Source organism: Spermophilus citellus (assembly GCF_964194105.1).
Source record: "Spermophilus citellus genome assembly, chromosome: 3".
In the NCBI taxonomy this organism is placed as follows: Eukaryota; Metazoa; Chordata; class Mammalia; order Rodentia; family Sciuridae; genus Spermophilus; species Spermophilus citellus.
In genome coordinates, this window is record NC_138184.1 from 205,957,757 (window position 1) to 205,985,384 (window position 27,628).

The window sequence follows — 27,628 nt, forward strand, 5'->3', positions numbered from 1 at the left end:
CAATAAACAAGAAGATAGCTGTAGTCTAGGATAACACCAAAGGAATAAGCTGGGGTTTTGTTTGTTTGTTTGTTTTAAACCAGTTAAAACTTATCTAAAACAACACTCTACAACTTGCTGTTCAATTATAAATACAGTTCACCCTGATTTTAAAAATAATTGCAGTAGTAGACTTGCAAAGACATTATGTAATGAAAAAGCTGATTTGATAATTAGAATTACAATAGAAAATATACTCTATTATAATTAGTTCTATATATAGAAATACCATTAGTGCCACTTCAATTTTTTAAAAAACTTGTAGCTGAAAATGTCTTTTAATTCTATAGATAACATCTTGAGTATTAACAGATGAAATAACTTTGAAACTTAATTGGGGGTAAAAATCTTATACCAGAAAGAAAATAAAGGGCCTTTCTACTTGATAGGTTACAAATGGAGCTCAGGAACAGAACCCATGCTGACAGCAGCTGTCACTTTCATTTTTCCTTACTCCTAGCCCTAGGATGCCTGACCTGTATCAACTGGTAATGGGCCAATATATTTTCTGAAGGCTACAGAGTTAAGACCACTTGGAATCTTCACCATGCCATTAGGGCAACTGATGCATTATACATGATGATGGACCTTGAGCAACCTTGCTTCGGTCCCAAGAGAAAGCAAAATTTACTTAATCCCCAAAGAAATTTTTTTCCTATAATGTAAAAAGAATTAAATAATGAAATCTGAGACCTTCCTGAAACCACACTGATTACAAGATGGCAGAGGAGCATATGTCTGCCTGAGCCTGCCAGGGGGAAAATGCACACACCAGCAAGCTCATCAGGGAGACACTAAATTCACAGATGCCTAGTGTGGACAAAAAGTAAAGTTGGGAGACATACCTAGAATAACTAATGCTACAAGTGAGGAGGAAACAAACATTTGCTCAGTTTATAAATCTTTGTTTATAAGATTTTTGTAGCTCTTATATTCCCTTCCTATATAGAGAGTACTGAGAAAGGCAAGGGAGGGGGTGAAAAGGAACAGGAAGTAGGGGGATGGGCATTTTAAAGCACCTTGGAAAGGATGTAACCACATATCTTTTAGTCTTCTAGCAGCATGATTCCACCTTTGGCTTAGTTACTATTGCCTATAAAACTACACATTTTCTCCAGATGCAGATAAATGTATACATAGGTATCAGATAGGCATAAGAACTGAGCCATATGTGTGCCATATGTAAGAGAGTAGTATATTTCAAACAGTAATAGTTTAGAAGCCATGGGGCTCCCCTGTAATGCACAATGCACAATCCAATTCCCACGGAGAACAAAGGACTAAAAATAAACGGAACAGTAAATAGTTGAAAAAAAAAAATCAGGGCATCTTTAGAAGGCATTTGGTCCTGTTTGGAATAATGGAAATTTCACATTGGAATAAATGAGACTCATCTGAACCAATCACACCTTCAATTTATGACTTACTAAAAACAACTGCTAAAGGAAATGTAATTTCAAATGGCAGCTTCTGTGGGTGCTGTTGTTAAAATACTAGCATTCTAATTCCTTTGCTATTATAATTTTTTTCCATAGAGGTACATTATAATGGATAACAGAACAAATTCTAGCATCAACTTCCTGGGGGTTTAAGCAATTTAACTTAAGTGAAACACTTAGATTAGTGCCTGGCACACAGTAAGCACCTTATGTGTGTTTGTTATTGCTCCAACTACTACAAGTACTTTTATTATTCTTCAGTCCAGTTATTGATATTGATCCTATCAGGATATCACATGATTCTAGGAGGTCAAGAGTGTGTCAAGGGGAAATCCCTAGTAATAAAAATAAGCACTACAGGGATATACTATTTATCAATTTGTAAAAATACAAAATTTCCGGAATGATGTACTTCAGAAATATAGCAAGTCATTACATTCTTTTTATTACCATTAAGATGAGTCTTTCATTCACTGAAGAAAATATGCCTTAAGGAAAGAAAATGGGTCTGGATTTGTAAGAAGAGATTAACTCTTCCAAGCAACTAGCATTAAACCAGTAGCAGCACAGCAGTTATGTGCCCCCCTAAGGTAAGACTTACTCACAGAGCCTGTGAAAATAGACAGCAAAATTAAAGGCAGGACTATGTGGCAATTATGACTCTCCCTGGGACTCTCACACACTAACCATAAAAATATGTTTTTTCTAGCTAGACTTTTATTCAGAATTTAAAACACTTCTATGAAAATATCATGGCTTTTGCACTAGTAACAGGAAATTGAGTCCTCCTTATGTTAAAATTCACTATTTTAAATGAAAGTATTTAAAAATGAGCAGAAGCTTAAACCCACAGGACACAAAGCACAAGGTTTCCTGTGCTAGCCCTATTCGCAATTACATGGTCATCTCTAAATAAAAAGCTCCTGGAATTGAATTCCTCGACCATCCTCAAAATTTCATAATTTCATATTAAATTACCATAAGATTAAATCTACTTTATGTGTGTATATGTGTGTCTACATGTGTATATACATGCATGTGTCTACATATATTTATATATATATATATATATATATATATATATGAAAGTCTATCTCATTTATGTAGGATCTTCATATGCTGAAGTTCTTTAAAAAAATCACTTTATGACAGTAGTTAGAGGCTAATGAAGTAATTAAAATATAATAAAATTTAGAGCTAGTCTAGCATAGTTAATAAATTGTATAAAGTAGATATGTTGACAAATACATATGTTTAATTCATTCTAGTTTTATTAATAATCTACAGGCATTAAATCAGGGTTAAACTATTTCAAAGAAATGGACTTGAAAAGAAATTTTTCCAAGTCATCTAATTTTAAAACTTGTTTATTTGTGGTTAGCATGATTTTATTAGTGAAAAATAAACCATGTGCATAGATACGCCATCTCAAGTTTTCTCTCCTGGGAAAGAGAACCTAGGTGAGGAACCTGGATATGCATGCCACATCCTGTACCACCTGCTCCTGAAGTTCCCCTTTATCCTGCACCAGAGGTTCTGCTCCCAGAGTTCATGCTCAGTGGTGAGAGCCATTAACCTAAATTTCTCAGAAAGTGCAGCAAGAAAAAAAATACAGAATCAAACATACAGATCTGCCAAATATCTCTCTCACTGCTTCATTCCTCACTTGGGATCACTTAAACAACTTTATTTACACACTCTGTTAAAGAATCTATGTTCCCATAACTGAGAAAATGGAGACCAAAAGCCACCTCAGTTTATGGTGTGTATATCTAAATAAAGCTGTTTCAAAGAAAAATCTCAGTTACCATGGCAGCAGGAGACCCTTCAAGGATTAACTGAGGGTCTTCAATTGACACTCTGTCCATCAGCCAGCCTTAAAATGCACATCACTGAGTTTCTCTACTTGGATAGAGGCCTCCCCATCTCCCTGGAGCCAAGGAAAATGCTTGAAACTTGGATTAGAAATTTAATAATAAAATTAGAAACTTAAGTGACAACTTCTATAAATAAATCTATTTAAAAAAAAAAAAAATCCTTTCTAAAATCATCTTCCCAGGCCACGTGACTCAACTCCTGTCTAGGTGACTAAGTATTATCCAAGAGTCTCTTGGAAAAGCTACTGTAGTGAGAACTCAAGATAGAAAGCATCCTTCTCAAATGTAAGGTAAAGTTGTAAACAAGAAAGTCATCTTGGAAGAAAAATGCTGCTGCTGAGTTGTTCTAAAAAAAATTAAAATAGGAAAAATGAGACAGAAAAAGCTTTAGTACAGATTACTTGGCAACAGTGACTACTGCTTGCATTTCATCTCAAAGGCAGCCTACAAAACAAAAAGATAACCTAAAATGCTAAAAGGTCAGGTCTCTACTTTAGAAGACTGATTGCTGATGCAATGGTATAGATGGCTCTGTATTAAAGTATGCAGCAAAATTTACTGCACATCAAAGCCTGGTTTTTCTTTCCTTCTTAATCACTTACTTGTCTTGTTTCATAAAAAGATTCTGTATAGTAATGCAGTTTTGAGAATCAATAAGGAAACTCAATATCCAGGATAAACAAAAGCAGACTAACTCTGTTCATCTTTTCTGCTGTAATAAATATATATGAGACAATTTTGACAGTTTAATAGCTAATTTTGTATTTGTGTGGCCAAAAAAGGAAACATTTCAAGCATTTCTGTACTATTCATATATATGAAATGGAATTTGAGAAAAATCTGTTTCATAAAAGGATATGCTAAGGAAAGGTCTTGTTATTTTAAAATTGAAGCAAAAATGCAGAATGCAATCCCTAACCTACATCTTACATAAACTAAATTCTATCACAAATGACCAACTGAAAACATTTGTTACTTAAGAAAGGCATCCACAACATCATATCAAACATATAATTATAAAAAAAACCATATAATTATTTGTGATTTTTTAACACATAAAACATCTTAAAAACATATTAAGAAACATTATTTCTTTAACACATAGTACCCTTTTTGAATTATCTGAGTGTTCCTTGTAGAAAAATCTAGAAAAGAAGACAAGAGAAATCTTGAGTATGTTTAGAGATCACAAGAAATTTTCTATCAATGCACTGAGGTTTATAGGAACTACAAAGTTGCTGAACTATTTATTGTTTTGACAGTCACATATTTAAAGATTTCTAAATGATTTCTTACATCCATATTCTATAGTATTGTTTTTTCTGCCATTGGCACATTTATTGTGGAAAACAAAAAGATGAAGGCAAAATTTTAGAAGGGCATCACTTTTTTAAGAAGGAAGAAATTTGACTTTAGAAATGAGTTCAAAGGGGATTTGGAGACACCGCTGGAAGCAGAGGAGCCAGCCAGGAGATGGTGTTGTGCTAAGTTAGAAATCTTTCATGGTATGCAGCCCCAGGGGAGAAAGATGGATGTGAGCAGCAGGACAAAAACCTTTCTGCAGAAAAACTCAAACTTCCTCCTTGCTTCTAAATCAACTGCCCTATTACTCTGTTTCCAGAAATGACAGTGGCCATTTCAGTTCCATTCAAAATATTTTAATGTCAATTACACTACATTTTATTAGAACAAAAGACTTCCCTGGAGTCACAATAACCTCTCTCACCCCTAAGTAGACACTTTCTCCTCTAACACCTGCTCCCCAACACTCATCATTCTCTTCAATTCCTTAACCCATTTCCAGACTTCAACCTTGACCCACACTCAGATTCTTATCCATCTTTCTACTGCTGCTATGAACACAATTAGGATTCTGAGACAATGATTCCTGAGTGCACTGCAATCAAATGATGGAGTAACCAGTCAATGGCCAGGCCAAAGTCAGTATTATGTAATGAGTGTCTCTATACACTCAACCTTAAGATATACCCTAATCCAGAGACAAGCTGGAATGCTCATGTATAGTAGTTTAGAAACAATTCAAACTAATAAAAATAGGCACTCAGTGGCCATTACTTTTGTTATTATCAGAGATCAAATAATTTAACAAAAATATTATCAAAACTAATAATATTGATGACTGGAAATGATCTCTCATTGGTGACATAATAAATCATGTCTTTACAATGACATCAAGTTTTACTTTTTGACCCCCAGAAAATATGCTCCCTCCCCATCAATGAATGTTCTTAGCATATGAAAAGAATTTACCATTTCTCTCCCAGCCTTCTAAAACTAAGGCTATTTCCCCCACGATGTTCATTCAGTGAACAACAACAGTCTTTGCCTGGGAGTTTGTCTTTATCATTTTTGCCCAAAGCAACTGACTTTACAGAAAAATTACCTAATGCATAACCAAATCTGAGAGATATACCTGAAGGGTCTTTAAACAGACTATTCAGTCTTAGAATTAAAGGCTATAAAGAAGTAATTACTGGGAATATCCAAAATGAATAAATAGCAACTGTAGTGGTGGCACACACCTGTATGCCAGATACTTGGGAGGTTAAGGCAGGCTGATGGCAAGTTTTAGGCCAGCCTCCAGAACTTAGGTAGAGCTATCTTCTTATATTTAAGAAAAAAAGAAAAAGAAGAGAAAGAAAGAGAGGGAGGGAGGAAAAGAAAAGAAAGGGCTCAGGATATAACTAAATGGTAGAGGGCTTGTCTAGCACATATGAGAACCTAGGTTTGATTCCTAATATGGAAAAAAAGGAAGGAAGAAGGGAGGGAGGGAGGGAGGGAGGGAGGGGGAGGGAGAGAGAGAGAGAGAGAGAGAGAGAGGAAGGAGGAAATAAGGAAAGAAAAAGAAGGAAGGAAGGCAGAGAAGGAAGGAGGGGACAAATAAAATACATTTCAACTTGTACGACTATCCTATTTTATGTAACGTAGCTCTGGAGTTAGGTAATCTAAGATTCAAATTACAGCTCCACTACTTACTTACTGCTTTGCTTTCTATAAGCTATGTAACTTCTATATGCCCTGGTTTCTGTAAAGTAGGGTAATAGTTACATTTATAATCACAGATTGTTCTGAGGTTGGAATACAGATATGCCTACCACATTGTTCAGTAATAAATGTTATTTGTTATTATTAGTAGTATTATAATACTGAGCCTATATAACTGGAAATTTCAAATTTTTCAAATAACCAGAATACTGGCAGCTTTCAGTTGTTAGACATAAAAACTAGCTAAATATGAAACAGAAAACTGAATTCTTTAGGCTCAGTTGCCACTATTCACCAATTCCAGTTTCCTTTGTCTTATAAATCTATAGCCACAGATGTCCACAATCAAAATAAAAACTATATTCCCAAAGGATTCTGATTAGTTAAGGCTTTTTATTAGTTAAGGGTTAGGGTTAGTTAATTCTTTTTAAAGTCCTTATTAAACACATAATACTTCTTCCTAAATAGAAGGGTAAATTTAGAACTTAATTTTTGAGTGAATGTGAAACAAATATAAATGAAAGATGAGATTATGAATATGCCTTAATAAAGGAACAAATAGTATCTATCTTCTTTATAAATAAAGACTATCTTTGTAAGCTTGGGAGAAATTTTTTTTTTAAATAAAAGTTTTAATAAAACTTTTTAAATCAGTATTATGTGTACCTATCTGACCAATGAAACATAAAACCCTGTAAATAATACAAATTGTTGTTAACCCCTTGAGTCCTAAGTTTCTAAATTTGCAAATACGTCAGTGAAACTGACATGGGTACATTAAAATAGGCAGCAAATCAGGGCTGGAGTTGTGGCTCAGAGGAAGAGTGCTAACCTAGCATGCATGAGGCACTGGGTTTGATCCTCAGCACCACATAAAAATAAAATTAAGGTATTGTGTCCACCTACAACTAAAAAATAAATGTTTAAAAAATAGCCTGCAAATCATAATCTAAAGCTTGTATATCCTTTGTTATCATTAAGAATGCTAATACAATACACAATGGAATATGACTCAGCAATAAAAGAGAATAAAATCATGGCATTTGAAGGTAAACGGATGGAGTTAGAGAAGATAATGCTAAATGAAATTAGCCAATCCCAAAAAACAAATGCTGAATGTTTTCTATAATATAAGGAGGCTGATTATAGTGGGACAGAGAGAGGGCATGGGAGGGATAGAGAACTCTAATCAAACTATAATCCAATCAAAGTTGTTTTTTTTTTAAAGGGAGAAATATCCTCTGGCACAAGAGTTTGGATGAAGTTCCTATTTACTATTTTCCTGATTTGATAGGCTAAAGGGTGCAGAAACCATCAACAAAGAAAATGCAATTCTTAGGCTGCAAAATCAGCAGAATGTGCAATAAAGTCAGTGCTTTGTGGATTGTATGTATGTATACAGAGAGGTGGGAAGGAAAGGGAGGGAGCATGGAGTTATTAATGATGGTGGAATGTGATGGACATTATTATCCAAAGTACATGTATAAAGACACGAATTGGTGTAAATATACTGTGCATACAACCAGATATATGAAAAATTGTGCTCTATATGTGTAATAAAACTTGTAATGCATTCTGCTATCATATATAAATTTTAAAATTTTTAATTAAAAATAAATAAATAAATAAATAAAATGATAATACGGAAATTTAAAAAAAGGAATGACAATACAGATTGTCCTTTAAATAGAACACTGGGGCATTATAGTATCTTTTCCATATATAAACATCCCACAAACAGGAGATTGGGCAAATATGATATATGGGAGGATGGGACAACATGGGCTAGGGAACAATCACTGAAATGTATTTCATTTTACTCTAAATATAAAAGTGAAATCAACCCTAAATATCTAGACTGTGGGAAACTGCATAGGATAAACAATCTGGTTTCTTCAGCAAATAAATTACAAAAAAGAAAGATAAATTTTAAAATCTATTTTATAAAACCTCAACAGGCAAAACTAAATTAAAAAGATACATACCGCAGTGATAAAACTCCATAGGAGGGGGTACTCATAAAATCAGATTGGTGTTTGCAAGTGTCACTGGAGGTGCAGGGCTTGGGTATATGAAGCAGAAGGTGCAAGAGCTGGCCAAGCTCTATGGCTTGAACTGGACAGAGGATGTAAAGGTGTGTGCTTTTAATTAATCAACCCATACGGTGTTTGACATGAGTTTCTGTGTTGGTGTTATATTTTTACAACTAAAAATATTTTTAAAATAAAACTATAATCTGAAAGATTCACCAAAGCAGCTATTACAAATTTTTTCATACTAATGTATTTCTTTCCCCACATTCACACTCACACCCTTAAATCAAATGCACTGCATCTGTGCAATAAAGTCAGTGCTTTGTAGAGTTTTCACAAAAATTCTATGGCACTTGAAAAGAACCATTTAATATACTGGCTTCTGGCCACTGTTTAAATCTGGCATGATGATTTTGACTATAGTTTTGCTTCTTCAAGACATATATGTCCACATTTATGACAACCAACACACACAAAAAAATTCTGAATTTAGCTTTCATTTCATATACCCTTTTTCATTTACCTCAGTCCTAAGGCAAATGTCAACTTTAAAAAACAAACAACAATGGAGACAAAAAAGAAAAACACAACAAAAATTGTAAGTCTCTTAAGGAAGGTTCTGTGAGCTAAATTATATTCCCCCTCCAATTCCTATGTCGAAGTCCTAACCCCCAGAACCATAAAAAGACATAGGAGAAGACAATGCACAAGCCCAGAATAAACCCTGGACACCTTGATCTCAGACTTCTCACCTCCAAAATTATGAGATAACAGATTCCTATTATTCTATTATGGCAACCATAGCAAACTAAGACAGAAAGCAAAGAAAAGGTAGAAAAAATTAAGGCTTTCTTTTTAAAAAGGCAGTAGAGAGAAAGAAAACAAAAAAGTATGAAATGTTACAATTTTGTTTGACCTGTAACAAATAATGAAAAGAAAAGTTTAAGAGAATTCTGAGTTATTAACAAAAAAAAAGAGTATTCAACCAGATTCCACCAAAAAAGGAAACATCCCAGAGAACTAAGAACAGAGGGCAGGACATGAGGAGACCAGCAGGGAAATAACTGACTACTGGCTTTGGATTTTATGATCAGGATTGAACACTTTCAAAATGGTTCCTGGAAAAAAAACAGGGGAAATTTTTGAGTGAGATTTTTAAATGGACTGGAAACACATGGAGGTGATGGGTGAAATCAAAGTTGTTTTCTTAAAGGGAGAAATATCCTCTGGCACAAGGGTTTGGATAAAATTCCTATTTACTATTTTTCTGATTTGATAGGCTAAAGGGTGGAGAAAACCATCAACAAAGAAAATGCAATTCTCAGGCTGCAAAATCAGCAGACTGTGCAATAAAGTCAGTGCTTTGTGGATCGTATGTATGTATACTCATGGAGGCTTACAACCTCAGAGCAGGGTACACTTTGCTGATTAAGTGTGAGTTTCCTAAAAAGGATATTACAGCAAGGAAGGCAAACAGCTGTTTGTTGGATCCACCCTACATGCTCATACTTGCATTCCACCACTCCCCTGACAGACATAGAAAGAAATGGATAGGAAACTGCCTGGTTTTTCTCCTCTTCAACAAAGCAAGAAGAGATAACCACATTTAGAAAAACTGTGTCATACAAACAAGAGAAGTGAATCAAATAAACAGGGGTGAGAACAAAAGGAAACAGAGACTCTAACTCTAGGTAACTTTTTTCAAACTATAAGCAAAATTACTCCATTCTCCTATGTCCTACCTAGAAGTATCTGATATTCTTTTCTGCAGGAAGGCAGTGATTTAGATCAACCATTCAATTATCCTTAAGCTGGAATAATTTTGTGGAGGGACTAGCGTAATTATTATATTTAGGTCACTTGTAAAAATAAACAGGTTTTGTTTTTAAGTATCAGTTAGAAATGTATTGATAACGTAGGTTGAGCATACCTTATCTGAAAATCCATGACCAAAATGTTCCAAATCCAAAAATTTCTGATCATCAAAACAAAACATTAAAAGTTTCATATTTTATCACATTTTGGATTTTGGAGTTTGGGTTAGAGATGCTCAACCAGGAAAAATCTATTCAAATATTCCAAAGTCCAGAAACATGAACTTTGAAACACCTCTGATTGCAAGCATTTCAGGTAGAGACTTATTTACTAGCAAAATGTTGTAATGTCTGAAATTTGCTTTCAAATACACAAAGTTATTGTAATGTTGATAGCAGCTGATGCTGGAAATGGATGTGAGAGAGGTTCATTATATTTTAGCTTCTGTATGTTTGACATTTTCCATAATAGTTTTCATGGGCTAAGGGTATAATTCAGTAGTATAGTATATACTATATCTGGCATGTATAAGGTCTTGAGTCTAATCCTAGCACCACAAAAGAAGAAGACGAAGACGAAGATGAAGATGAAGACAAAGACAAAGAATAATTATTCTAGTTAACATATACAAATAATTTAAAATTCAATTTCCTCTGGTATGGTTAAATAGAAAAATGTAATTTATTTTGGTTATCAAAAACAGAATTCAATTTGAATAAAAATCTTTTTATCATAATACAGGTTAAATAGGAAAATGGTGAACATAGGCTTTATATGAAAACAACTTAGGAAAATGTTCACAATATGTTACAGCATTTACTAAAGAACAAGCAAGATATAATATTATAGATACATATGGTACTATGAAAAAAAAATATAAATATGTGAGACAAAAAACACTAAAAGGAAATGTAACAAAATGGAAACAAATTTAACCTCGCTCGCTACTTACAAGTTTTCTAAATAAGAATGTATCAAATTTGCATTCAGCAAAAGAAACATGGACAAATGATATATTATCAGATAAGGTAGAATAGAATGTGTGAACACTTTAGAACAAATGTACACTTGGCCAAACTCACATTGAAAAGAAGGTCTACACATCAGTACTCTTGGTCTCCTATGTCCTAACGTACACCATAAGTCCATCATTACCCTGGGGAAAAACACATTCTCTGCCTCTGGATGAGGCTTCTATTTGTATTTCAAGGTTTTCAGAGCTTACCTGTTATAGCCAGTATTCTGAGATACACCTTCAGGTATTTTAAATTCCCTGAAACATCTAGTAGGTCTAATAATTTTACACTTTAATTGGGGAAAGTCTTTGACACACAAATGCAAAGCCACACACTTATTCTGCACCTGAGATCTCACTACATCTTTTTTTTTTTTTTTTTTTTAGTTGTAGTTGGACACAATACTTTTATTTTATTTTTACATGGTGCTGGGGATTGAACCCAGTCCTCACACATGCTAGGCAATCACTCAATTACTGAGCCACAACCCCGGCCCTTCACCACATGATTCTCAAGAATTAACCTTAAAAGCAAATTCCAAAAATTATTTTCTGTAACATAATCTAAAAAGAACTACTTGCAACTACCTTAATCCTACAAAATATAACTATAATAATTTTGACAGTGTGCTAAGAATTTTTTTCTAATAACTGAAAGTTTCATTTTTTTCAAAAAATATTTTCAAACCTCAGAACCATCCTTTAGATGTATCACTGAAAATTGAAATCACGTGCAGTAGTGTATTGAAGAGTTTCAAAATTTCCTCCAAAAGAAGGAAAATTCACTTACTTTGCTTTGCACAGTCTTGCCTCCATGTTCGATGTGCCTCTCTATGTAATCCGAGGACAACAAATCACTGCAATGACAAGAAGAAAAGATGACAAAAGAGCACCGGTAAAGTCTATGAAGATCAGGATCAAGTTCACACACATCTGCTTTAACAATTCTTTAACTATATTTTAAAACAAAATCCACACATTATAGGAACAGAAAGAACAAACCCAGGATTTCTAAAAGGAGAGGAGGTTGAACTGGCTATCCCACCTGTCATCTAGTTGCTCATCAGCAGATTGCCTGGCTCCAGGCAGTAATTCTAGGAAACTACTGTAAGCACACCTTTTTTCTCCCCTTGCACTAGAGATTGAACTCAGGGCGCTCTGCCACTGACCCATACCCCCAACCCTTTTTACTTTGAGTTGAGGTCTTGCTAAGTTGCCCGGGTTGGCCGGGAATCTTGGGTCCTTCTTCCTGCCTCAGACCAGAGTAGCTAGGGTTACCAGCATGCACTACACACAGCTTCAGCACACCATTATTTTAAAGACATTTTATTCTTGTTTTTTTCAAACTTCAGCTTTTTATCAAAAAGTTTTAATTGACTACTATATCTTACCATTTCTTTATGAGTTATGTGTAATACTTTTATCTGACAAATTACTAGTTTCCATCACACACACAAAAAAAGAGGGGAAAATTAAAAGAAATGAAAAGGAATGTACCATAAGCATTTTAAAATTACTTTCTTTTTAAACCTCTTCTCAACAATACCTTCTTATATAAACTTAAATATTCATAGAACCTTAATATGCTTTAATCCCATATATGTGAAAAATTTTCCCTTTTAAGAGAAGTACCGCAAGACACACTTTCTATAAGAAGTCTTTAATTTTTTAAAAGCAGTAAAATATTAGTAAAATTGTCATCAATAAATAAAAATACATGAAGTTAATAAATTTATTTTTTTAAAGAGAGAGTGAGAGGGGGAGAGAGAGAGAGAGAGAGAGAATTTTTTAAAATATTTATTTATTTTTTAGTTTTCGGCGGACACAACATCTTTGTATGTGGTGCTGAGGATTGAACCCGGGTCGCACGCATGCCAGGCGAGTGGGCTACCGCTTGAGCCACATCCCCAGCCCAAAGTTAATAAATTTATAATGTTACTCTATTTATAGTCATTGAGCCAACTAAAAAATCTTTCTTCAAATACTCTGTAGGTTTCTCAGCCAAAATTGTCACAATCATAACAAAGTTAATATCTGAGCACATAGGCCCATCGTGATAAGCACCATGCCTACAATTGCTTGAAATATAAACGGAATGTGCAAACATGCATTACATTCATGCAGGCACCATAAGGCTCTAGAATCTGATGCTTATGTTACCATTTAGGGAACCTATAATTATAGTCTAAGTCCACGCTTCATTGCTCTTGGGAATATATTTTCATATTAACTTTATATGGGACCCAGCCAGGATGCTATAAGCCTCAAGCTGCTGAAAACATAACTAAAAGTGGCTAAAACAATCAAGATATTTATCATCTTCTTGTTAGAAATTCCAGGGCAAGTGTAATATGAATTTCCATTTGAGAATATTCTGTTCTGTTAATGAATATATTTGAAGTTTCTAAAAATTATAGACAAAACCTTTAAAACATTTTAGGTATAGATGAGTAAGCAAAATTTTGTTAGATGTGGGCAGAATTCATAGGATGCTATTACTTCATAGTAAAATCTCCTATGTATTACCCATTTACAGAAAGGAATGGATACTCAAGAGAAAACTAATATATCCATTAGACACCTAGGTAATAAAAGTTCATGATATACTAAATAAGCAAGAGACACTTAACACCCAGGATACCCTAAATGTGCACAATCAATATTCTTGAGGTCTTATTTCTATCACCCATTGGTGCTACCAAGGGTTTCTCAATTTCTGACCTATTGACATTTAGGCCATATAATTTTTTTTTTGTCTTGGGAGGCTATCTTATGCATTACAATACATTTACCATTATAGTATATTTATATTTAGGGTAGAAACAGACTGCCTGTTACACATTAAATACCAGTACAGCTCCAACACACCTCAGTCATGACAGTAAAAATGTCTCCAGACATAACTAACTGTATACTGGGAGAACACTCTGGTTAAAAGCAACTGCTAACATTCATTCTTGTCCCTTATGGTCTCTGTCCAAAAATCACAAATAAAACTACGAGTATTTGTCAGGTTAATTGGCATGCTACAGCTGCTGAGCAGGCATACTTGTCCTGTGTCTTTTGGATACAACAAGTGGGTGCCACTAGTTCAGGGCACCTGCTATCTGTGAGACTTGAACAAACTTTAACTCTGATCCTCATAACCACATTATCAGCAGGGAAGACAGGTGCAACAGAGAAACAGGAAATATGAATACTGTATACTCCAGGATTAGCAGGCATGCTCCTTCTCATCCCCCCATACACTATCCTGAATACAGGATATGCCCATCTCTTTCCTCTTATTTCTCACAGTGTGCTTAAGTTAATTTAGCAAACTGTTGCTGAGAGCCATAGCCAAGTAGGAATGACGCATGGCATTTTGCTTTGAAAGGTAACCCTGCTCAGGGATTAGGGTGGCTCCAGGTTTAGGGTGGATCCTGCTGGATTAGGGTGGATCTGGGTTTGGGGTGGATCCTGCTGGGCGTATCCTGCTGCCTCAGGTGCCCGCTCCTTGAGTTCCCATGGGGTTCTAGAGGGGTTCTGAGAGTATTTGGTACGCAGAGCCCGGTGGAGGGTGTGTATTTTCCCCAGAACATGCGTGTAGAGTGCCAGGGAGAGTTCGAGGAATAAAGAGTTGCTGTTGGAATCTACAAGGCTTTTGTGGTGGCTTGGTTATTTTGTGCCCAGACAGACTGTGGCAAACTGTGAGTTGAGGATCTGAATTTGGTTTATGGAAGTTTTCTGCCTCCTGACCTCTGGGAGAGCTCTCCTGCTAGCATACCAAGAGGCTACCATTGCACCAAAGTACGTTTCCCACATCAGGGCACTTCAAGGGTTGGCTCATGTGGTAGCTCTGTATCAATTAATGCAACCAAGAATATGTTCAACTTTCTGCTCTGGCATTAATCAGTACAGTGGTTGACCTGTTCTCTTAATTCGCTGTTCTCATGACCTATAACTTTGCTGTTATAACTGAAAACATCTCATGAAGATTAAAAATATCCCATGGTAGGGCTGAGGTTGGCTCAGTGGTAGAGCACTTGCCTTGCATGTGAGGTGCACTGGGTTTGATCCTCAGCACCACATAAAAATAAATAAAGGTATTGTGTCTACAACTTAATTTTTTTTTAAATATTCCATGATTTAAAAAAAAATTCTTGGTATTTCTTTGAAAGAATGAGAAAACACTTAACACAAAGCACCTAACATTTATATTCTCTAGTATCTTAAGCAAGAATTACATTACATGACCACACCTAAACCAATTCTTTAACAAGGACATTTGTCTCTGAACAATCAAGATTCAGCTCCCTGGCCTCCTCTGCACATCCTGACTTCTCAAGAGAGTTGAACAATATTTCAAAAATTTCCAAAGGTTTCTGAAAAAATAGTGAAGCAGAACAGTAAAGATTTGCCTTTAACAAAACTAGTAATTGCTACAGCATCCACAATGCACCCTGTTAACCAAACCCAGACCCCAAACAAGCCCACAGCTAAAACAGATGGTGGCAGCCAGATTTTTACAAAAGTCAGTCCCCTGGCCTTGCTACCAGTCTGAAACAACTGCCCCAGAAGTGGGAGAGAAACACTACCACAAAGAGACAGTGTTTATTAGCACACCCAGCCAGGTTCCTTCTCTGGGGAATCTGAAAGAGTATATGGGGGGGGGGCACGGCAGGGGGAGGGTAAAGGGAACAACTTTCAGCTGATAAAAGAAAGAGAAGCTGAAAGAGTGAATAGCAGAGTGAAGGCCCCAAATCTCTGCAGCTGAAGTCCATGAACCCAAAACAGTCTATCCCTACTGTTGGGCATACCTGGGATCCTATCCCCCTCACTGTCACAAGAGTAAATCCCCATTATGGAGCTTGCATGAATGAAATCAAAAGCACCTAAGTGAACCAATCCACAGAGGATAGCAGTTGTAGCAGTAGTAATAGCAATAATAATTTTTTAAAACACAATTTTCAAGTCTTCCAGGTTTTCAAATTTCAAGGGAACATTGTCCTTTGAATTATAAAATCTAGGCATTAAGAGAGCATGAGTCACTGCAGGAATGTAATTACAGCAAAGAAAAACACTCTGCTGGGGAATTATGCAGCTATTTCAACCAAGCCTCTATATCTACAAGATTTGATAGAAAAGGCTCCATGTAATTTAAACCAAAAACAGTCCCTGCAATTTGGTTTTGTTTGTTTGCAGTATTGTGAAAGTATGCTAAGTATTGTTATTTTAATTATTAGGCTTGAAAAACCTCCTATTTAAAATGCCACTGTTCCTTCTACTGAACCATAAAATCCTCCTTACCTCCACAAGTCTGAGAACACAAGTAAATTTCTTGAAGCCTCCTGAAGTAGATAAAATCAAAACTACCTGCTCTTCTTTTCCTTAGAACATCATTATGTATTGTTCAGTGAGGATCTTCTTATGTCATGGTAAGTGGAGAAAAACAGAGGATCTCCTTAGCATAGAAGTTTTACCTCACTGTAAGTGGATAAGGTAGAATTCACTCCATGCTAACAGCTTATTCAATACTGATTGATATGTGTGAATGCTTGTGACCTTTGAAAGACAGAAATAAAACCATTTTCAATCAAATTCTAAAGGCTACTCATTTTCTAAAAGCAGAGATGGTTTTAAATTAAAAATGTATTCTGAGCCCCCTCACAACACTTTATTTTCATTTACATGCCATAAGAAGCCTGGAATAAGCAAAACAAATACAATGTAAACATCTTCAGTCATAATAATGATTATCCTTTGTCTAGTGAGCAACTCAAGAATCAGAGGCAGCTAGTACAATACAAAAGTTTGGAGTGCATTTGATTTTTCCATCTAAAACCTCTGCCATTTACTAGCTGTATAATGTTGGTCAAGTCATTTAGCTATTGTGAATACAATTTGCCATGTTTAAAATTGACATCATAAAGTTGGTATGGTATTAAATCAGAACACAAGCACTATCAATAACCAATGACCCACTACCATTTTGTCACTGCCATTCATCTCTTCTTTTCCACGCCAGCCAGTTTACATTCCATGATCCATAATGGTAATTGCCCAGCCACACACACTAGAAAGTTCCTTATGCCCTCCTGTTCCCTTTCCATTGTACTAATGTGACTAAACATCAAGTGTGGTAAACTTAACTTTTCTATAAAGCAAAGTCTAACTCCAAGAAACAGAACATCTGAGCATCACAGGTTCAATTAGTTATAAATAGATGCTTCAATACAACTTTGCCCATAAGCCCATTACATTCTAATCTCTTACTCTGAGAAAACCCTTCTGAACCCTTCTCCATCAATCTTCAGAATGGTCCTACATCACTGGCCCCTAATGATAACCTGGCTTTTCTATATTCAGCAGGAAAATGGCAACATTTTGAACACTGCCTCACCTTTCTAATCTATTTACACCCCTGTTTCTGAGCCAGTCTCTACTAGGATGTTGAACAGGCATCTGAGACTCAACATATTTGATGCATGACTTTCCTAACCAAATCCTAGTATTCTATTCTATATTGAAAATGTACCATTAAGTAATAATTCGACTTTGAAGAAAACTAGGAGATATCACCTTAACCAAACAATCCCCACAGTGACATCACCAGTATTGGAACAAACCAAAATATGTGCTTCTGAAGTGAGGCACTAAGGAGGACATATCATTTATTATAGTCACAATAAAATGCATAAGAAAGCAACTAATGAATGAACAACAACAAAATCTGATATTGCAATAATTTTCAAAGAAACAGCTTCAGAGCTAAGATTAAGTCAAGGTGCTGCCAACAAAATGTCCCCTCAAGTCCAGTCAAGTCAAGGATGTGGCTGTACAGCCTTTTGCTAAGACCTTGGGAAGACATAGGGCTGTTTCATCTGGACCACATCATCTATCTAAAAGAATTTCTAAGATTCATAAGACCTGCCTCCTCAGCAAGACAAAAGAGTTTCTAAGGATTGTGTGTGTGTGTGTGTGTGTGTGTGTGTGTGTGTGTGTGTTTCTGGGAATCAAACACAGGAGGTCACACATGCTAGGCAAGTGCTCTACCAATAAGCTACATCTCCAGGGCCCCTGAGAATCTTAAAAGTTCCAAGAATTGAAATTCTTGAAGGATATCACATAGAATTTTAATTCACAGTAAAGAGTGGAGAGGGGCCTAGCTCAAAAAAGACTTGCATAGGTAGTTTTAACTAATTGGGTAAATACAAATGAGATTCACATGAAACTGGCCAAGTTTTTAAGAGAATTAGATCACTGGGTCCACCAATAGCTTGGACCAAAATGAACAGTTCAAACCTTCTACAAGTCATGAAAGCAAATCTAGAAAGTTATTTAACTTGAAGCCTGGGACATTTCTTATGGAAAGATATTGTGACTCAGAGTAGAGCCAAGAACCACAAAGTACCATTTCCAGGAAACAGAACAAAGCCTTAATCAATATACATTCCCTTTCCCAGAGACAGAAGGAACTGGAGACTTATCTGTATCAATATCAGAATTTCAATGAACCAATGACTATGTAGTAGCTCCTCTTTCCACCCTTTTGGAACAGTATTATCTCATTCAGTCATCCTCTCCCTCTTGCTCCTGCATCTTGAGTGTGTGGAGAATAGATAACTTATCTTTTCATTTCAAAGGTCTGTACTGTACCTTCCCTTCCCCATGCAAGTAGTCTTGTTCACACTTGGGCCAGATTCAGATGACAAAAACCTGAACCTTAAGTCTACTCCTGATGCCACAAAGAAATGAGATATTTCAGGGGTCTTTGAAGGAATTCAGTATACTCTGTATATGTGAAAAAATGTGAATAATTTGTGGCCAAAGGATGGATTATGGATGATGTTAAACAGCTACAAATTCTTTGTCATTCTTCTCATGCAAAGTATAGACCATTTCTCCTCCCTTTGAAACTGAGCTGACCCTCATACAAAGAGGCAGGAATGATACTATGTAACATCTGAGATCTGGAACTCTCTTTTTTTGAATCCAACCACTATTGGTTGTCAGAAAGTATAAGCAACCACATACAAAGATTCATGTATTTTTGGAGGAGAACCAAAATCCCTAGCTGACAATCCACTTGAATTCCCAATGAATACTGGCAATAATTTCGAACCATGTGATGGAGGCTATTTCACATCTTTCAGATATAACAGTGCATCAACTAAAATGGCAAGAAGTATATCTACCTAGTCAACCCACAGAACTATGCAAAATATTACACTGTAAGGCAATAGGCTGATTTTGCCTCCTTATTCTAACATTCAATGATTGTTATATTGCACAAAATTATTGCTGTGTTTTCCTTAAAGCAGTCTTAAAGATGTTTAGTGTAATTTATTGGGGATAATATAAATTTTAAAAAATAAAAATTTCAACTATGATTATCATCTATCCCATGAAAATAGGAAAAATCCCACAGGTCATGGGTTGCAATGAATATCAAAGATTTTATTAAGCTTTTCACAAATTAAACATCTATCAAAGAAAAGAACTCAAAAAATGTAAGTTTTAAGGATGCAAACTTCTGCTGGGCTTGGTGGCACATGCCTATAATCCCAGCTATTCAGGAGGCTGAGGCAGGAGAACTGCAAGCTTGAAGCCAGTCTGGTCAACTTAGTGAAACCATGTCTCAAAATGAAAAATGAAAAGGGCTTTACCAGCTCAGTGGTAAAACACCCTGGTTTCAATCACCAGTACTACAAATAAATAAATCCAAGTTTCATTTTTACCTAAGGAAAATAAGGAAATTTTAGTTTAGAAATTTTTTTTAAAGAAAAAACTCTTCTTTATTCTACGTACCTCTCCCGCAACTCACTACCAGTTCATCTTTTTTTTTTTTCTTACTCTCTTTAATCAAGAATTGACCTTACAGATCCTTTGGCAAAGTAATATCTATTTCCTCAGTGTATAAGAACTGGTATTTAAAATTCCTATTTTGTTTAAACTAAATTAAATTGAAATGACAAAAGAGAAATAAATGCTTATCCACAATCTAGTTTTTGGATGAAAAATTCATTTTATTACTTTCCAATCTGTAAACAAAAAAAAAATTCTTTCCTGCTTATTTATGCACATACAAGGGATTTTCTATATGCCCTGTTCTACAAGGTGAGGCTATTTTAGTCAGGTTCTACTGAGTAAGTCACAATCTGATGAAACTTGTCAGGGAGCTTTTTGTGTGTATGTTTGGATTCAGGGAATTAGAGTGAACCTGTTTAAGTAAGAGTTGCAATGAGCACCATTGTTAGTCTTAGCTCTTATTCATGGCCTACTTATTCATAATAAAGCAAAGGTTTCCAAGCCTGGATTTGCAGCAAAACCACAATACTAAAAACAAAAAGCCTGGGTACCCCCAAACCTTACAAATCAGAATCTCCTAGCTTTATTCTGATATATTTTTTAAATGTCATCAGGACATGAAAGTATAATCAAATTAACAGTTTACAAAGAGTCTAGTAAGATTTTATTAACATACAATGATGCGTTGACATATTCTGAACATTGTGACTCATTACCTCTTAGAAAGCTAAAGAAACCATGGAATATGAAACAGCAAACCAATTGAATGGAGCCCTGGTGAAATGCAAGGTAGATTCTCAACAGAGGGGGACATGCTCCTTTCCAACACAGCTAAGTCAAGGACTAACTTTCAAAGAAGAAAACCGATGGATTTATTTCAAAATTGACTTAGATTTCCTGTGAGTATCTGAGGAATAAAAGATTTTGGTATTTTAAAAATGTTGAACTTTGGGGATGTTGTTCAAATAAATTGTTTATATTCACCAAATTTTATAATTTTAATTATTTAAAAATTGGACTCAGCAAGATAGAACTAGCCTTAAGATTTCTCTACAAATTACTAACTACCTGCTAAGTGCTGCAGCCTGGCTGGCTGGGCAAACTAACTGGGGGGAGTGACAAGCAACTTGTGAAGATTGATACAGCGGGAGCCGCTTTATTACCAGACAGCAAAGGTATATGTACCCTTAACTGATTATACACAGTTTGTTTCAATTAACATCATCCAGATACAGCAATCCTCATCATCTTAACAATTATATACAGCTCAACTTAGTTAACATCATCCCGATACAGCAATTCTCATCATCTTAACAATTCTACACAGCTTAACTCAATTAACATCATCTTAATGACTCGCTGGCGTTACCCCCAAAACCACTCCTCCTGGCAAAGTGCCAGGCGCCAACTTGACTTGTTTGTGGCTCTCTACAGCTAAGCATCTTTATATCTTTGTTTTTTCTATTCTTTATCACATCCATATTCTGGGTGTAAGACCATATCCCTTGGTCAGACTCCATTATCAGAAATCCAAAAGAGCTATGTGCTCAAAGTAAAACTGCTTCCACACCCACGTGCATGACCCCCGGAGCAGAAATCAAGTGGGAGTCCCAAATTCTGCCTGTTCCTGGCAAGAGAGCACCTATCACCTACCTACCACCAACACTCACAGCCCCGTCATGTAGATCTGCTTTAAATGTCAAGACTAATCTAATCAAGGCCTTTATCTCAGTTTATGTCACTGTAAAAAGCTACACTCCCAAGTCACCCTCATCTCCAGCTCTTCCCCCTTCTCCCACAATTCAGAACCTCCAGATACCCTTTGATAATGCTTTTTTGGAACTCACACATGAAAATTAGCAAAATCCCTTATTTCCAATCTCTTTGAGTATCTCCTTCATTGTCTTACTCTGGAAATCAGCTTTTGCTTGCAGATACTGTTATGTTTGCAGCCTCTACTTAAGAGAGCTTCTTCTAATGGGAGTCTAATTGCAGAAGATGTACCCATTTTTCTTTTTATTGCCATGTTGTGCTATTTTCCTTCATTCCACTAAAAATTACCCTATTTTGCATCTCATGTCATCAGATTATACTACCTACCTATCACCCATTCTTCTCTTCACAGACTCCTAGTCACTTCCCTTTATTTACTAAAAATTTTGGTTCCTGATTTATGATCACACTCTGCAACACTATTCCTATTGCACTTACTGATGATTTTGACATGTACTTGAGTGATTTGTTCAATTCCGGCTTTACAGCACCTTCAGCTCATCTCATTCAATGACCTTTTCTCTCATCTCCCTAAAACCATATTCTCACCGACCATATTCTTAATCTCCAGTCTCTCACTGTTTGACCATCTCCATTCATTCTAGCTTTCTCCTCAACACTTGATTTTAATCTTTTGACCCTTAAATCATTGAGCATACTTCCGCTTCACTGTGCCTCACCTCCCTCCTATCTCACTCCCTTCCTTTCCCGGCTTAAATTACTATTCACTGCTTTGCAAACCTCCCTACCCATAACCTGACATGTGATACTCATCCAGCCAAACCAATCTTGATTGAAACACTCTGTTACCTGCTCCATGCCTACTCAATGCAACTAAATGAAGCTGAAGAGCAGCATATCGTCTGGCAGACCATGGGTACTTTATCTTAATGGATACTAAACTGAGTAGTCCGTTAAAGCTGCCTGACAATCACATCCCATCTTACTGGAGCATTCACTTCTCACTGTGTCTTCCATGTCTTCTCTCAAACTTCAAACTACTACCCCACCCCCATTCATTTTAAGAAGATGAATCTGCTTCCTAGAGCACTGGGAAAAAAAGAAACAAGAAAATACATTCCACAGACGACAGCTACTGCATCTCTCCACCTACATGCATCTGCACTCTCCTTCTCAGTCTTCCCTCCTGTTACCGGGAATTAGCTATCCATGTAATTCTCCAAAGCCCAACCACTTCCAGACCCTACTCTTGCAACACATCCATCACATTCTTGCCTACCAAAGATAATATACCAGAAATTCTACCTTCACCTGATCATCAAATTCTCCCTTTCTATTAGACCTTTCCTATTGCTATATAAATTATTATTTCTCCCATTTAGAAAAACAAAATTATTGTCTTGACATCAATTCCCTATCCAGCTACATTTCCTTCCATCCACTAATTGAAACCACTTGAAAGAACTGCTCATAGTCAATATCTTTCCTTTCTCACTTCTCTTATTTCTCAAACTCATCTAATCAGATTTTCATCATAACATTTCACCAAACCTGCTCTTAAAAAGGTTGCCAATTACCTGCCCCTCCATGTTATATGCAATGGTGGATTCTTACTCCTCATCTTGACGCTGCATTTGACATGGATGATCACTCCTTTCTCTTGAAAATAGTTCTTTAAATTTCCTGCCAGGCTCTATATTCTCCTTATTTTCCTCTACTTCTCTTCCTGCTTCTTCTCAGTCTCCTTTGCTGGTTTCTTCTCATCTCCCCAGACTGTGTTTCCCCAAGATTGAGTCTTCTCTTTTCACATTTACTCCCATGGTGATTTCTAATGTTTTTCTCTTAAATAATAATTCTATACTGATGGTCTTCAAATTTATATCCCTAGCTTAGAATACTCTGAACACCAGAATAACATATCCAACTCTATAATCAACACCTCCCCTTGCTTATCATATATGTATGCATATCACACTTAACATGTACCAATTGAACTCCTGATCTTGTTTGAGAAACAAGATTTTCTACAATCTTTCCGTTTCCATAAACAACTGTTTTATCATGACAATTACCCTGGCCAAAACTTATGAAGTAATCACTAACTCTTCAATTTCTATTACATTCCATATCAAATTGATCAAAGAATTCTGTCAACTCTGTTTTCAAAATGTTTCCAAAATAAAACCATTTCCATTGCCACCAACTTGGCCTGAGCCATCATGATATCACGGTTGGCTTATTGCAATACTTAAGATCTATTATCTGTCAATGATTGCCTTATCATCTGTGTGAAAAATGCAATAGTCCCACCATTCATAAGAATTCAGACCAGCAGGCATTATTATATGCTGTTGGTGATAGTTAATTATTGCCTTCCTTTGAGAAAGAAAGCTTTCAAAATTTAGTGTAAAATTTCTAATATTTTTTGCACCCAAGAATCTAATGAAGAAAATTAATGTAGAAGATATTTTATGACATTTTCAAACAAAATATTCCAAAACCAAGCTTTGACAAGACTACTGGAGGAACCACAAGCATCTACTAACATTATGATCATAGCTTTGTAAAAATTTTACAGAGAGCAATTTGACAATATATATTTAGTAAGTTTCTGCTTTCTAAGACTGCAATTCTGAGAATTTAACCAAATAAAATAATTTTGAATATAGACAGATATTTAGCTATAAAGATTGTCAATAAAACATTATGGAGAAACTCTGGAAACAACATCAAAGAAGCAATTAAATAAATAAGGCACAAAAAACTACAATTCAGCATTCTGCTAAAACTAACATAGAAAAGAAGATATTAAAAGACAATATCTTCTTAAGAAGAGTTCCACCTTTTTTTAAAAGAAAGAATATACATGTGAAGGAAAAACAAAGAGGCATACATTAAAATGATAATAGTGCTTATCTCTGAGTAGTAAAATTACCACTATATTAATCTTATTTGTCTTACCTTTGAACATTATCTAAAATTTCTATAATAAACATACTGCATTGATAATAAGAAAAATAATTTTTAAATGTATTTCACAAAGCCATTATCCCAATGCTATTGAGAAAATTATTTTTTCATCCATTTAGTGGAAAATACTATAGTTAATAAAAACTCTTTAATAAGGGTTCATATTAATAGGGAAAATGCCTCTTAATGTCTAAAAAGAAAAGCAGAACATGAAATTATAGAGTGAGAATATAACAATTATGTGAATGAAACAATACAAAGGAAAAAAATAACTGAAGGAAATGCTCTCAAGAGTACATAAATGTCACATCAGGTGTCACTATAGGTATTTAAATTTTTTTTATTTTAAACAGTTTCTTAGGAGTATTCATAACCACATTTATCAAAAAGAAGTAAGCCTATACTTCTAATTCTTCTTTTTTTCATTTTAAAATTACTAGGTAATAATGAAAATCATGGTTAAAATTTTTGAGCGCTTGTTACTATCACTACTATTATAAATAATACTGATATAAGTGATTAGCTGCTTTACATACAATTTAATCCATACAACAATCTTGTTAAGAAGGTCTTGTTAGTATCTCCATACAGATGAGGAAACTGAGGCACAGAGAGGTAAAAGTAACTTCCTCAAGGGCATGCAGGTAGTAGTAAGTGGTTGAGCCAGGATCCTAGTTCAGACAACCTGAACTTAGGCTCATTCTCGTGACCACAAAACCCAACTTCAACATGTATATTTTCCTACTTCCATAGACTTCTGTTTTGGTGCCATACATACGGCCACATATGCCACCAAATTAGCCCCCAATTTTTCTACAAATAATTTTCTTCAATATGTGCAAATACATCTGATTTTTTTCTCTTAGCTTCCATCCTCCTGCTCACATAGGGATTAACTGCTCTCTAGGCTTGTTGTTCAGCCGTCATCACAGAATTCTCTTCATCATGATCCTAAGAATTCCCTTTGCTGCTTTCTTCACTGTGAACTCTGTTGTGTGTTATCCTACATCTTCACCTTTCTGGGCCTTCTCCCTTTTGTTTTGCTGGAACTCAGTCTCTGGTACCTTCCAAATAAGGAATGCACACTGTTGATTTATTTTAGCACTTGCACATACAGTTTCTGAGCATTCACCTTGATGGATGGTTTGGATTTTCAGGCACAGAAATCCTGCAGGATTTACATAGTCTTGCTCCACTGTCTGCTAGCTTCTAGTAATACTGAGAAGTCTGACCTATTCTGATTCTGATCCTTCCCCAATGTGATTCATTTTTTCTGTCTAGAAACTTTTCTGATTGTCTCTTTTCTCTCCACTATTCTAAAACTTTACAGTTGTATGCCTTTGTGTGGATTTTCTCTCATATACTGTCCTGGGCATTCAATTAGTCCTTTCAATCTAAAAAGTCATATTTTTCAGTTATATTAATTTCCTTAAATTATTTCTTTGATAATTTCCTCTGTTTTCTCCCTACTGTTTTTCTGGGACTCCTACTCGTCAGATACTTAATCTCCTAGATTGATCCTCAATATTTTTATCTCTTCTCTCCTATATTCCTTTTCTTAATTTTTTCCCCTGGAATTGAACGGGTACTCTACATCCCCAACATTTTTTTTTAGTTATAGATGGATGCAATATCTTCTTTTAAATTTATTTTCATGTGGTGCTAAGATCAAACCCAGTACCTCACACATGCTAGGCAAGTGCTCTACCACTGAGCTACAACCCCAGCCCCTCAACATTTTTTATTTTTTATTTTGAGACAAGGTTTCACTAAATTGCTCAGGCTAGCCTTGAACTTACCATTCTCCTGCCTCAGCCTCCAGGGTCACGGTATTATAGGCATGCATCACCCTGACTCATTTCTTAATCTTTTGTCCTATTTTCTGGGAGACTTGTTTCCCCCAACTACATCATTCAACACTTCTACTGATGTTTTATTATTTATACTATTTTTACTAATTATTTTTTCCTCTACATGTTTAATACCCTTTCTTTGTTTCACAGATGTAGTAATTGTCTCTCTGCATATGTTATTACAGGTCAGGATTTTTAAAGGCTGTTTCTTTCCTTCAACTGAATTCTCTTATGTTTTCTCTTCCCTCTTTCTTTTTTGTAGATGTTCTCCTTAAATCTCTGGTATCCTTTGCTCTCATTGTTCAAAATTTACTGCCTGTAAAGTGGAGAGTAGCAAGGTTGTGGATAGGCAGGCCTTTCTAGAGGGGACAAAAACACCATTAGGAAAATCCCGAATGACATTCTTCACCAGGAACCAATCACTTTGCCCAAAGAGTAAGCCTCCTACCTCCTGGCTGCATGGTATAAGCCTGATGGCAACATTCAGAGAACCAAACTAGGGTCAAAGGTTATAGGCCCCTGATTCAACATGCAGACATAGCTACACCTTCCTGTTCTCAGCATAACACATTCCCCTAGCTGTCTATATCCCCAATCCAGAGGCGGGCTGTTCTTTCAGAGAGAAAGCCTTCTGCTCCTTCCAAGAGAATGGTCAGAAGACAATAGGGCTTCTATCTGCTCCTTATAAAGATTCAAACTTCAGGTGCAACACATTACATGTCCAATATGCTATTTATTAAAATTCTCTTTTTGACATCTTGATTTCAATAGTAGAAGCTTTATGTTTTTCAAGCCTGCTTTGTTTCTCATTAGTGGAATTCCAATATTCAGCTTTGACACTGTAGGTTCTTCCAAATGCAGGGAAAAGGATATATATCACAATGAAAAGAAAACGTCCCTTCCCTTACAGCACAGGAGAGCAAGGACTAACATATGTCATAGAATAGGATTCACATCATTATTTTCAACAACAGATGCTTGTCCAGAATCCAGACATGAAAATGTGCTGTGCCTCTGAAAGTAAGCATATCCTCTAAAATCAAAAAGTATGAAATTC

General features: G+C 35.6%; 1 protein-coding gene across 12 annotated transcripts in view; it reads right to left on the minus strand.

The window, feature by feature from the left end:
* ADAM22 (ADAM metallopeptidase domain 22) overlaps positions 1 to 27,628 on the minus strand; it is a gene marked incomplete at its 3' end in the record, with an annotated part of 236,273 nt that overhangs the window by 105,802 nt on the left and 102,843 nt on the right. For all 12 annotated transcript variants that reach the window (XM_081287154.1, XM_081287160.1, XM_081287163.1 and 9 more), the window contains exon 4: positions 12,015 to 12,081. In XM_081287154.1, coding sequence (XP_081143280.1) covers positions 12,015 to 12,081 — 67 coding nt within the window. The remainder of the gene's footprint in view (positions 1 to 12,014; positions 12,082 to 27,628) is intronic.